General features: G+C 46.6%; 1 protein-coding gene across 4 annotated transcripts in view; it reads right to left on the bottom strand.

Annotated features, from left to right (window-relative positions):
* Positions 1-13,546, bottom strand: part of PRR14L (proline rich 14 like) — a 79,627-nt gene extending 66,081 nt beyond the window's left edge. For 2 of the 4 annotated variants that reach the window (XM_056116467.1, XM_056116470.1), the window contains exons 1-2: positions 13,381-13,517; positions 1,155-1,676 (exon numbers count right to left, since the gene is read on the bottom strand). In XM_056116467.1, the coding sequence (XP_055972442.1) occupies positions 1,155-1,625 (471 nt within the window). In that variant the 5' untranslated portion in view covers positions 1,626-1,676; positions 13,381-13,517. Of the gene's footprint in view, positions 1-1,154; positions 1,677-13,380 lie in introns of all 4 variants that reach the window. The other 2 variants (XM_056116468.1, XM_056116469.1) reach the window with 2 other exon arrangements.

The following is a 13,546-nucleotide window of genomic DNA, read 5'->3' as shown; positions in this document are numbered from 1 at the left end:
TTGGTGGTGGAGAATGGGCACTGGTGAAGGTACGGGTGTTTCATTGTATGACCGAGACTTAAACCTGAAAGCTTTTTTAACTGCTCTCTGTGATTCAATAAATAAAATTATAAAAAGGGGGGGAGAAAAAAAGTAAGGCGGAGTTCATGCCCAATTCAATCAGCCTAATCAGTGCTGAATAAATAGCAGTACTCCTACATTTAAAGAAACATTTTTTATGTTCATCGGGTTAGCACAGTTTACTAACCAGGAGTCTCCCTTCCCTAACTTCTCTTAGTCAAATTTCAAACTCACAGCAAGATTTGATTTCCCATGTGGGCCTGCTTATATAGGGAACAGATTTCTGACCAGTCAGTATGACCACACCTAACAAGCAATGATTCCAATTTTCACTGTCTACTAATTAAAGAACTAGCTTCTTGATTCCTATTTCAGCCTTTCATGAAGCTGGTTAACATAAGTCCTTCGGAAAACATCATCTCTGATGCACTAAAAATTAAATCAAGCTTCTGGACCTGTAAAGCTAAAGACAAGCTTCGGAAATGAGGACATCACCAGAAGACCGTGGCCGTGGGCCACTGCAATCACCAGTTAGCAACCATTGGTTCCTGGACTGGTGCTGGCCCGCAGGTGGAGAGAAACTGAAAACCTCTGGTCTCCCACCTTGGTTATAACTGCCGGTCTGTGGACGAGTGTGCAGGGGACGTGTGGGACTGCAGGTGTAAAAGGATTCAAAAACGTTGCTCTACAGTACCCTCCCTACCTGGGTCAACAGTATCCCTCAAATAAACCCCTTGGATGTCTCACTCCATCCTAATCACGACGCTTCCAAAACTTCAGGGATGAGTGCACATCATCTCTTAATACCAGACACACAAATACCACATGACTATCACAGAGATTCAACATTCCACACATAGCAGCTGCTCTGAAGACATGACACTTTCATCAGACAAGCATTGCCTCTCTCCACGTGTCTGGTTTGACACAAAAGGTTCTAAAGGTCATCTGAACCAGATCGCCTCTAAAAATCTGGGAACTGTTTCAAGGAGAAAAGATAAGTCGCCTGTTAGCACCTGAGTCCTAGCATGTAAAAGGGGACTGGGAAAGACAGCATTCACACCCAACTCATCTGAATCACAATCATGTCTTACCTGACTTGGGCTGATCTCTTCTTCAGCGGCTGTGGAATGTTGGTGTGGGTCTTCCTTTGCTCCCTCATAGGACTCTCTTACAACTTCCTCCTGGTCCCCTTCATCTCTGAAGACCTTTAGCTCTGGGCTCTTGGTTTTCTCTTCCCTATCCAAGATGCCAGAAGCTAAAGAACCTCGTGCTGTGGAGTCCACCAGCCCACACCGCCTAGGCTCAGCCCCATGATCCAAGGTTGCAGGGGTTTCTTCACAACTTTCCGAACGGGATCTCTGCAGCTCCAAGGGCACTGCCCTACTCTCACTGACAGGAGAACATGAGGCTGCAGGTTTTACATCTGGAATCGCACTTGGCTCATGGTCAGCATGAAGCTCTTTGGAGACACTTACTGGGAGTTCAGTGTATAATTCCTGTACCACGGCAGACATGGAGGAATCAAGTGGAACTGGCTGAGTCTCCACTCCAGATGACAGCATTAGGGCAGATGAAGATTATGGAGTCAGCTCTTTTACATCAAATGATTCACCCTGACACAAATCAAAGGAAGGGATAAAAGTTTAAAAGTTTACAGGGTTGAAGAAAGCAGCCTCAGCTCTAAGTGGCAAACCTAAGGAATATATACAGAATTTACTACCTCAAACAGCAGCAATACCTGGCTTTAAAACTTTCTGGGGGCTGGAGCAATAGCACAGCAGGGAGGGTGTTTGCCTTGCACGCGGTCGACCCAGGTTCAATTCCCAGCATCCCATATGGTCCCCTGAGCACCATATGGGAAAACCGGGAGTAATTCCTGAGTGCAGTCAGGAGTAACCCCTGTGCATTGCCGGGTGTGGCCCAAAAAGCAAAACAAACAAACAAACAAACACTTTCTCCTCAGGGGGGGGCAGGCCAAGTACCGACCCTGTTAAAGCCCCAGCAGCCGCATTCACAGTACAACATCCATCATGCCTAGGGCCAGACTTCACTGCCTCAGGATTGAGCTCCACATGGATGCCAAACTGCCAGAAATTTCAGGTACACCAGGGAATTATTTGACTGAAAGCCCTGGGTCTTCTCAAAGTCAGAGCAAGCGACTTCTTCCCCCCTGCCCTGCTGTACTTCTAGAAATCCTGGAACATTCTACTGCTGCCGCCATAAAGGCTCACTGCCCAGTTAAATATTCTGGATTTTCTGGAGTGACTTCTTAAAACTCTACAACACTGACATCCTAGTAGGAGCATACCAGATTGGTTGGGAACTAGCAATAACAGCTTAGTAAACCCTCAGACAAGGACTTATAATGTCCCCATGGTGAGATATAAACACTTTTCACAAATTTTCTTTTACCAAAGCATTTCTTGATCATTTCATTAGTCACTTAGTGATAACAAGCAACATAACATCAATTATTTCGGACCTGCTATGGGGGTAGGCTTGAAAGGCAGTTGGGAAAATGGGGACAATGGTGGAGACACAATCACAGTGGTGATGGAATTGGGGATGGTAATATTGGAATACTGTAACAAATGAACAACTTTGTAAACCAGGGTGCTTAAGTGGGGAAAAAAAAGTTCAAAAAAAAATTTTTTTTAAATTTCTTCTTAGGCATCCAGGGAGCTAGCTCAAAGGGCTAGCTACAGATTGTATGCCTTGCATGTGAAGACTCTAGTACTGCACAGTCCTCTATGCCCTGCCAGGTACGCACTGTGGGCCTGAGTAACACTGCTTTGCAGGGCCCAAGACATCAAACTGAGAGGCTTTCATTGTTGGGTCAACTGTCATGAGAAGTGCTCCCCAGGTCCCCAAGCACAGCTTTGAAGACCCTACCACAAAAGATTTTTCTTTAATAACTCAGAATTTGTAGGAAAACAGCTTGATGGATATCTGTCTGGGGGAGAAGAGCAAATATAAAGGACTAAGTACATGCTATGCATGCAAACGGCCCTGGTCCAATCCACTACCCCAAATGGTCTCCCAAGCACCATTGCATGTGACCCAACTCCCCTCAACTCAAATACTGCCTTATTAATAATTCTCGATTTAAATCTGGAGGGTCAACAAACATAGGTAAGAACAAGACATATATAGGAGTTCAAAGGCAGACCTGACATGAACTAAAAGGCAATGATGGTGTTTAGGCCTAAACCTCACTAGTTCACTGTACATATCCTCACTGTCTGGAATAGGGCTTGACACAATAGATACTCAGTATTAATAATAATAGATATTGTGTCAGTTGAATGAATACATACTAAGAGACTCTGAAAATTGGCAACCCTGGCTTTTTCTCAGGAAGAATTCTCAAATAAAGATGTACAGTAAATTCCATTCCTTCACTGCTTAACAAAACATTTGTGTGCTACCTGCCCAGCTCAGGCAGGAGACAGAACATAGGGGTTAAAGGTTATGCCTGCATGACGCTAAGCCTGGTTTGATACTCCACACTGCCAGGAGTGACCCCATAAGTACAGTCAGGAGTAGCACCAGAAAAACTGGGTGTGGCCCCCAATACAAAACAAACAAAAAAAACCTCCCGAGACTGGTTCAAGAAGACATTTATTTTTAAGCGATTTCTTAGGATGAGATCAGAAGGTCAGGGTGGTGAGACCAGGGCATAAACCAGTTCCTCACTGGGTCCCTTCTTGACTTTTTCAGCATTTTAAGATTTTCCAAGTGCCTCACAGACACCATTCATTTGCTTCTCAAAACCCTGTGAGCTCAAGAGGGCTGCTACTAGGGACCTATTATGCACCTACCATCACGTTTGAAGAGGCTAAAAGTGACCTGCCTAAAATACTGCAGGTTAACTGAGGACCAGGGAGAGATACACAGTAGTTTTCCACTGTGCTGGGAATGGATTTTTGGTTTTGGTTGTTACTGTTTTGTTTTTTGGCATTGGGTGGTGGAAATACAAGTTATTATTTGAAATACATGCTCTCATAATGTTCTGATCAAAGCAGTGAAAACATACACACACACACACACACACACACACACACACACACACACTCGCTACTAGAAGATGTACATTGGGATCCCAAGGTTTCCTGGCTGGTAACTTTTCCATTTTAGTATATCAAACGTGTACAGTTTCCACAACAAAATCCATTGTGACCTGATCAAGGAGGAAACTGGTTAGCCAAAAAAGGATATGACATGCTTTCATTCTTGACGCTTTCCTAATTCCAGACAAAAGAGAAGATGAAAAATATTTGGCAACTTAAGAATTCATAACAACCTGAGGGATCAACGGCAAATCTCCTTCCCTCCCTCCACTGGCAGCCAGACTCAGCCTTGCCTCTTGGAGTCTGGGCCTCCTTTATGACCTAGAAAACAGAACCTCCTGATGTGGGTGGGCAGGGAGGATTTTGTAAAATTTTGTATCGGGGCACTAGTGGCAAATCCCTTTGGCCAAAATGCACACAGAAAAAGGTGATTCAAGGGGTTGAAGAGATAGCTCTTTGGTGCATGCTTTCATGCAGGGAGGCTGGCTAGGGTCCCCCAGCACCTCTGGAAGCACGACCCCACCCCAACTAAGAACCTGGAATAACAAACACCACTAGGTATGTCCCAAACCACACACACACACGCACACTTCTGGAAGCTCACTGATTTCCACTACTTCCACCTTTTCCCAAAATGAACAGCCTCTACACACATAAAGGTGCAAATGTCATTTGCTGATTATCACAGAACTGTTTGATGGCTGAGTGGTCTCACTCTCCACAGACTGCACTGAAGTTTCTGAGCAGGAAGCAACAATGTCCCTTACAGCATTCAGAACCCTTCTCACTCTGTCTCCTGGACTCTCTTTTTACCTGGATTATCTGGAGGGTTCCACAGACATCACTAGACAAAAGGCACATGCTCTACATGCTCTACCTACAAGACAGCAGTTCATTCCATGAAAACCCTTGGGTTTACAACTGTGCCCTTCACACAGAGTCCCGTATACTGATTTTGTGCAACACGGACAGTAGCAAATACCCTGAGAGCTCCCGTCTGGACTGTTCTGCCTTTCTCCTTGTCTGCTAAGCCAGAGTTTACTCATGTTTCTATGCTTCATTCACTGGGTGTCCCTCAAGTTTTCTGTTTTGTTTGGGAGGTTGGGGAGACTCCCAGGAGGCCCAGGGTCCCCTCCCAGTAATGATTCTCAGCCAATTAGGATGGTACTTCAACGTGAGGGCCTGGTATTGTCTGAGCCCTGTGGTGGCAGGGATTACCTGGTCACCCCCCTGTGGCTCAGGAGACTCCAGGGCCACACCTGGCAGTCCTTAGGACCCTCCAGGACTGTACCCAATGACACCAGAGTAACCATATGGTGCTTGGGATTGAATGCCAGGCATGAGCCTTAACCCCTGTACTACTTCTCTGGCCTGATTTTATGTGTTTCTTTCTTTTTTGGCTTTTAGATCACAACCGGTGATGTTCAGGGGTTGGTTACTCTTGGCTCTGCTCTCAGGAATTATTCCTGGCAGTGCTCAAGGAGCCAGATGGAATGCTGGGGATTGAACTCATAGGTCTGCCGCGTGCAAGGAAAGCACCCTACCTGCTGTGGTATTGCTCTGGCTCTGAGAAAGTTTTTAAAGAAATCAAGAAATAGTTCTGAAAGATATGCACCCTTTGGGCTGGAGTGATAGTACAGCGGGTAGGGCACTTGCCTTGCACACATTTGACCCAGGTTCCATCCCCAGTACCACATATGGTACTCCAAGCTGCACCAGAAGTGATTCCTGAGCACTGAGACAGGAGCCCTGAGCACTGCCAGGTATGGTGTCCCACTCCCAGAAAACAAGCAACCAAAGATATGTACCCTTTTGGGACAGAGAGATAGTTCAGAGGTTTAAGTGCTTATTTTTTATTGCACTGGTTTGGTCCCCAACACTGCATATGGTTCCTTAAGCACCACCAGGACAGAGGAACCTCTGGCACAGAGCTAGGAGTAAGCCCTGAGCAATGCTGCATGTGACCTAAGATGAAATTTAAAAAAAAAAATTCCACTTTGGGTGAAAATCTTCCTTCCCCCTTCTCTTCAAGCTACTGGATATTTTACTTTTTGGGTTTGGGCACTACACAGGATGTGCTCAAAAATTATTCTTGGCTTTGTGCTTGAGTGATCCCTGGCAGTGCTTAAAGGGTCTTATTTAGTGGCAGGAATCAAACTAGGATGGCTGTGTATATGCTAAGTACCCTTTGTCCTGTACTAGCTCTTTACCCTACCACTGGATATTTTAAAGGCATTTTAGGGCTCTCTCTCTCTCTCTCTCTCTCTCTCTGAGTGTATGTGTAACGGTGTTAGAGTGCAACTGCTACCTGATGCCACATAAAAGTAGGAAATGCTTGGGTTTAAGATGCTGAAGTCCTCCTATCCCAACAAACAGACAATCCAGTTTTTGGTAGTCACATCACATATAGACCAGAAAAGTAAGTACAGGAAAGAATACTGCAAAAGGGCAGGACTGTGGGCCGGATGGCTTCACTAATCCTTCTACTGATGCAGTACCCCACAGAGGTGTGAGTATTCTCAAAAGTTAAATCCTCTACAAATTTCCCTTGTCAGGCTTCATTTTGGGGAAAGGGAGAACAATTCAAATGTCCATCACCCATGAATGAACAAAATGTAGTACTTATATACCATATAGTGATGGAATATTTTTCAGTCATAAAACGAAGTGACTATTGACTCACTGATTCATGATGCAACACTGACGTATACTGAGAAAACATGCCAAGTTTTAAAAAAAAGTCACAAAAGAACGCAAATTATAAAATCCCACTTATATGAAATACCTAAAGTTGGCAAACCCATGGAGTCAGAAACTGAATTAATGGTTGCTTATTGCTGAGAGAGATGGAGAAACAGGGAGTGATTGCTAACAGATAATTACTTTGGGGGGCAACAAAAAATATTTGAATACTGGGCTGGAGACCATGCTTTGCAGGTGCAACCCCTGACACCAACTGGTCTTCCAAGCATCAAGTGTGACCCACCAAACAGCTCCTGAGCATGCAAGGTTGGCCCAGGAATGGCAAAAAACAAAAACCTAATACTGACTTTTGTATGTTTGCATACCCTGACTGCTAAAGGCCACTGAACAGACAAAAATGAAGACTTTACATAGCATAGGGGCCAAAGCAGATAATAGAGCAGGTATGGCATTTGCCTTGCATGTGGCCAACCCAGGTTCAATCACAGCACCCCATATGGTGCCCCAATCTCTGCCAGGAGTGAACCCTGAGCACAGAGTCAGGAGTTAGCCCTGAATACAGTCAGTGTGGTTAAAAAAATAGTATACGGTATACAAACTGTATCTTAATAATGCTGACTTAAACACCTGTCCCTAGACTCAACAGTTCTCTCAATTTCCTAACCTGTGTTTGTCTCTTGCTGTTTCAAATCCCCAAACTGAAGTAAAGGTAAAGGTAAAGGCCCTCCCGCTGATCATCGATTTGCTCGAGCGGGCCCAGTAACGTCTCCATTGAAGACTTTGTTGTTACTGTGTCTGGCATATCAAATACTCTCGGTAGCTTGCCGGGCTCTCCGAGAGGGGCAGAGGAATCGAACTCGGGTCGGCCATGTTGGCTGCGTGCAAGGCAAACGCCCTACCCGCTGTGCTATCGCTCCAGCCCCCAAACTGAAGTAAATTTCTAAAAGAGAACCCATTCAACTCAATGCATAACCAAGTCTACCTATCTGCAAATAGCAGTGGAAAACTAAGATGAGAGAGGACAGCCTGAATTAATCTCCATGCTAGTGTTGGCTCCCGTTGCCTCTCTCAGTAACTACGCCCTCAACACCCTAGAGCTGAGACTTGACTTCCTGGACATAACTATATCTGACCTCTCACTTGATGTTCAGTTAGACTTACAGTCTACAGACATAACTCCTACAATGCCAAGCGAATTCTATTCCTTCTAGTCTAACGGTTCTAACTCAAAACTTTATTCGGGACACAAGATCATGCCCAAACGCACATTTACAAACACATCTTTATCACGAAGTGTCTATGTTGAGAAACATGTAAGAGGGCTCAGGAAATAGTCCACTTTCTTATGCCTGAGTACACTGTAAACTGACCATGGCCAAAATCAAGTTTTAAAGTGGGGGGAGGGGTTGGGGGGACTTGGGGGGGGCGGCGTGTGGGGGTGTTGAGCCACATCCAGCGATGATCAGGGCTTACTCCTGACTCTGTGCTCAGGGATCACTCCTGGAGACCTAGGACACCATACAGGTGCCAGGTATCAACCCCTAGTTGACTTTGTGCAAAGTACCTACTGTACTATCCATTGCTCCAGCCTCCCAATTTTTAAAGTTGTGGTTAACTTTCCAACTTAGAAAAAGCCAAGTAGCACAGATATATCATCAATTCTTTTTTTAGGGTGGGGGAGGGGAAGACATATGCAGCGGTGCTCAGGGATCACCCCCAGTAATTTGGGGGACCACACAGGGTACCAAGGATATAAATCCAGGTCAGCCCCATGCAAGGCAACCACCCAGCCCCCTATATTATCTCTCTGGCCAAGTATAGTCATCTTTTGACATACTTGTTCAATAGACAAGTTCTAAGAACTTTTAATTTAAAAACAGACAGGCAGAATGACTGCTGAAGCAAGAGACCCTGTTCATTCGGTTGCCTAATTCTGAGCGCTCAAGTTTCTAAGCAGTATCTGCAGCTGAATTCGCAACAACAGTGGAGTGCTTGGCTGGATCCTGAGAGATGAAGTGATAGTAATGCAAATCCTGGGGCCCAGAGAGACAGTACAGAGGTTAAGGTGCTTGTCCTGCTTGAGACTGGAGCGATGACCTTGGTTCAAATCCTTAGCACCACATAAGGATCCCCTCAACTCCACTCTTTGGAGTTGGGGCGGGGGGGGGGGGGGGATGCAAGCTCAGAGGGCCAGCAAGATAACTAGGCTAGAGAGTGCACGCATGAGGGTTTGACAGCCAGCACTCCCGGATCCCCAGAGCACTGCTTGAGAGTGATGCGCAACAACTGCTCAGTGTGGCACCAAGACAGTCATCCTCAACTTTCCTAGACTGTAACAATAAAATCCTACTGAAGAGCAGTAATGCTACAAGAATGTACCAACTAATCGATTTACCAGAATATTTAAAACTGAAGTTCTGAGAGCAATTAAAAATGATGGTGTAGGGGTGAGGGAGATACACATTCTGAAGTGCTGAAGCAAATGCTCTGAGGGCGTGAGACCCAAGTGCGATTCCTAGCACTGCCTGGTGCCCTGAGCACAAGGATCATGTTGGATGCAGAGTGCAGCGCTGCTAGGCATCAGCTCCCCAAAAATGATGGTATAGAAATACATCACTTCAAAGAAATCTGCCCGGATTATTGCGCCAAAAAACTGCGGAGCGACAGCACAGCGGTAGGGCGTTTGCCTTGCACGCAACCAACATTGCCGACCCGAGTTCAATTCCTCCACCCCTCTCGGAGAGCCCGGCAAGCTACCGAGAGTATCTTGTCCGCATGGCAGAGCCTGGCAAGCTACCCGTGACGTATTCGATATGCCAAACACAGTGACAACAAAATCTCCAATGGAGACGTTACTGGGCCCGCTCGAGCAAATCGATGAACAATGGGAGGACAGTGAAATAATTGCACCAAACTAAATATTTTGGTACCATATGTAAGCAAAAAAGGAAAAAAATTTGAAAGGGTATAAGCCAGGTGTTTTTCCAACTAAGAGGAAAGAGAAACGTGCTTATAACAATAAACACAGATTTCCAACTTAATCCTTACTAACAATTTATAAGCAACCTGTCAAGTAAGGACAGAGAAGTATCTAGTCTGAGGTATAAGCAAAACCGAAAAAACAACCCACAAGCATTCCTTGCAGATACAACTGGCCTGTCATCTGTTCTATAACATAAGACTTAGATGATGGGTTGGAGACATAGTACAGGGGCAGCAAGGCACTTGCCTTGCATGCAACTGACCCCAGTTCGATCCCTGAAACTACATTATCACCTCCTGAGCACTGCTAGGAGTGATCACTGAGCACAGCGCCAGGAATAAGTAAGCCCTGGGCACCACTGGACATGGACATCCTTCCACCAAAAGAATGAATTAGCTTACTTGGGGGATAGATTTATTCCTGGGAAAAGAAAGGATTAGGGGCTAGAGCAATAATACAGCAGGTAGGGCAACTGCTTTCACACTGAGCTGCAGACCCAGGTTCAATTCCAGGCAACCCCAGAGTAGTGCCAGGAGTAATCCCTGAGCATCCCTGAGCATCGCTAGGTGTGGCCTAAAGAAAAAAAAAACCCACAATAACAAAAGCACAATTTTATAAGAAAAAAAGTAAAATAATTCCAACATACATTAAAATTCTTTTGAATTGAGAATAATTACCCCATCATCTTTTTTATTTCAAATGTCAAGAGGTGCTGGGAAGTAGTCTAGCTGGGAATCCCAGGTCAGGACACCACCCCCCAGGTCCTTATCCTGACTCCCATGGCCTAAAGGCTATCACTTAATTTCCCTAGACTTGTTTTCACAAGTGAAGGAACAAGTTAAACACAATCCCAAAGGTCTTATCTCCTGCAAAAATGTCATGATTTCTTTTCTCTCTCCCTCTCCCCCTCCCCATCTCTCTCTGCTAGGGACCCACATAGAAGGCCTCACACTTGCAAGGCAAGCTACTACTGAGCTACATTCCCAGCTTCCCAAATCTCATGACCTGATCACTTATTTATTTATTTATTTTGTGAGGAAGGGGGACACATTCAGGGATGCTCAGGAGACCATGTAGGATTCCAGGGATCAAACCTGGGTTGGCCACAAGCAAGGTAAATAAGCGTATTATCCACTGTACTAGCTCTCTGGGCCCATGACTCAATTACCTCTAGTTTGATTTTTCCAGCAAATCGACACCTACTGACATCAACAACAGTCCTACAGGCGCTAACTAATCCCCACAGCAAGTACTCAAGGTCCAACTTGGAAAAGAAAACTTAAGAACTCTTTTACCAAAAAAAAAAAAAAAAAAAAAAAAAAAAAAAAAAAAGGTGTGAGCACTATTCTCTACTCTACTTTAACCAATCTGACAGTAGGCATTCCCATCCCACTAGATAACAAAAACATGAAAGAAGAGAGAAAAAATTCCCATGGAAACATTTCCACTGCAGTTCCTAACTGGGTAAGATATTCTATAATAGTAGAAACCGTTTGAATGCTCCCTTGCCACTCCAAAATAAAAGTTCTGATTGAACAAAGCTTACAGTGATAGGCTAATTTCCCCACCACCACCAAAAAAAAAAAAAGCAAAGCCAACCACTAAGAACAAAAAAACCTTACACATTTAATCAATTAAAAACAAAGAGCAGATCGGAAAACTCTGTGCCTCAATAATTCCAGTCTAAAGTTCTCCCCTCCCTTTTAATTACAATGCAGAGGGACTGTTCTTAGGAAGAAGAGCAGTGAATAACACTGCGTAATGCCGCACTTGTGTCAAGGGACAATACAATGAATTCCCAACTCGCCTTTCACCTTGAGAGAGGGGCTTTCTTCTTTTGCAAAGACTCAAGACACTGGAGCCAATCCCTCCATAAGGGAATTTGGAGGAGGTGGCTCTCCTGGAAAGATAGAAGGTAAGTCTCCCTAACAAGCCCAGAGACAAACAGGGAGGCGGGGTGGGAAAGTCCATACACTAAACTTAGGGGCCCAACTTTTTCACCCAGGAGAGTGCAGGAACTCCAAAGCATTCAAGCACTATTGCCTTGGCTCCCTTTGTGAGCAAGTAGGAAAATCCCCCAGTCTTCCCTATAGGGACCAAACTAAAGTCGAAAACGCAGATTTCAACTGACAAGGACTCTGCAAGAGCCATTTTTGATTTCTTCCTCCGAAGACGAAGAGAAAAGGCACCATCTAGGCCTCTCCATATAGCAGGCAAGGTAGGTACAGGCTCCTCCAAGGTCTAGTCTTATTTTGCTTGGGAGAGCAAGAGAAAGAAGTAGGGCAAAGGAGGTGCAGACAGAAGTCCTTCTTTCACTAGAAGTAGGGGGAGTGGGAGAAGGCCTCTCTAGCTGGTGGGGAAGAGATGGCTTCCCTGGACAAAGGCAGAGTGGCTTCCACAATCCTGCAATCACAGGTCTCCCTCCCTCTCGGACTACCCCAAAAGAGAGTTTCCCAAAGCCAACTCTTCTTCCAGATTATTCCACGCGAAGACCTCTTTGTTAATTGGGTGACTAGAACAGGCACTTTTGGGGAAAAGTACTTTCTGATTTATATATATATATTTTAAGGAGACGATGACAGGGGCGTGGGAATAGAAGGGAAAAGTATGAAAAATGATATCAGGGTTGATTTGAAATAAAAAACTCAGTAGGTAATAGTAACCACCGACCCATTCTTGACTGAGCAAGTGTGCTTACAAATTTCCTCCTTTGCCTCCTAACAAGTTTATGGAAAGAGTCCCCTAATTAGAATAGGGGTAACTGGGACCGACCGAGAAAGGTGAAACAATTAGTCAAGGTCACAAAGGTGGGAAGAGGGAGGCCCGCTCGCGGCGATCGCACTCCAAGCTCAGTTGTGCAAGGGAAGGAGCTCCCAGCACGCCACAGACCGGGGGAAGGCGACGCGAGGCGCCCTCGGAGGACACGGCAGGGGGAGGGGGAGGCCGCTGGATGCCGTAAAGTCCATCCAGAGCCTTCCCCTCCACCTCCCAGGGTAGACTGACAAAAGTAGAGAAGTCCCTTCGAGTGCCCCTTGGTTTGGAGCAAGCCTGGCCCCGCTCGGCCACCGGGCACCGCAGACCAAATTGGAAAAGTGGGAAGGGGGGGTGGGGGAGGAAGGAGAAGATTTCGCTTCGGGGTTAGCTCATCCCTCCTTAAATTAAATCCAGAATCGCCCTCGCACGCCCCGGGAACGGTTCTCCTTCTGCTTACAGACACAGCGAACTGAGGGAAAGCGGGCGCCCGCGACCAGGGGCGTCGTCCTCCCGGAGGAAACTTGGGGGTCCTCCTCCGTACCGAGACCGTAGAGAGGGATCGAGCCCCCCCCACCCCCCATCGAAGCCGTGACTCGGGGAAGTCGTTTCCCCCTCGCGACGCGGGATCTGCTCCGACCCCTGTCCCCGGGTCGCGGTGCAAGCCCCGCAAGCTCAGCCTCGGAGCGGGTCCGCGGGCTGAAGGGGACGGGCTCCCCCGCTCGCCTCGGCTCGCCGCGCCGAGCGTTCCCGCGGGGTGGATGGGGCGGAGCGGCGCCGCCCTCGGCCTCCGCGCCCTCGGCCTCTTACCCGGAGGCCTTCCCTGCGGCCCGCGCTCGCCCCAGCAGCCCGGCCTCCGCCGCTGCAGCCCGGTCGCCGCCAACTCTACCTGAGCGCCCGGAGAGCTCGGGGGGCGCTCCGGCCGCCGCCGCCTCTTCGTCTCTATGGTGTCCCCGCACTTCCTCATCCGGGGCCC

The sequence above is a fragment of the Sorex fumeus genome, unplaced genomic scaffold (assembly GCF_029834395.1).
Source record: "Sorex fumeus unplaced genomic scaffold, SorFum_2.1 ptg000032l, whole genome shotgun sequence".
Taxonomy (NCBI): domain Eukaryota; kingdom Metazoa; phylum Chordata; class Mammalia; order Eulipotyphla; family Soricidae; genus Sorex; species Sorex fumeus.
Note: the sequence above shows the minus strand (reverse complement) of the source record. Positions and strands in the feature narration are given on the sequence as shown.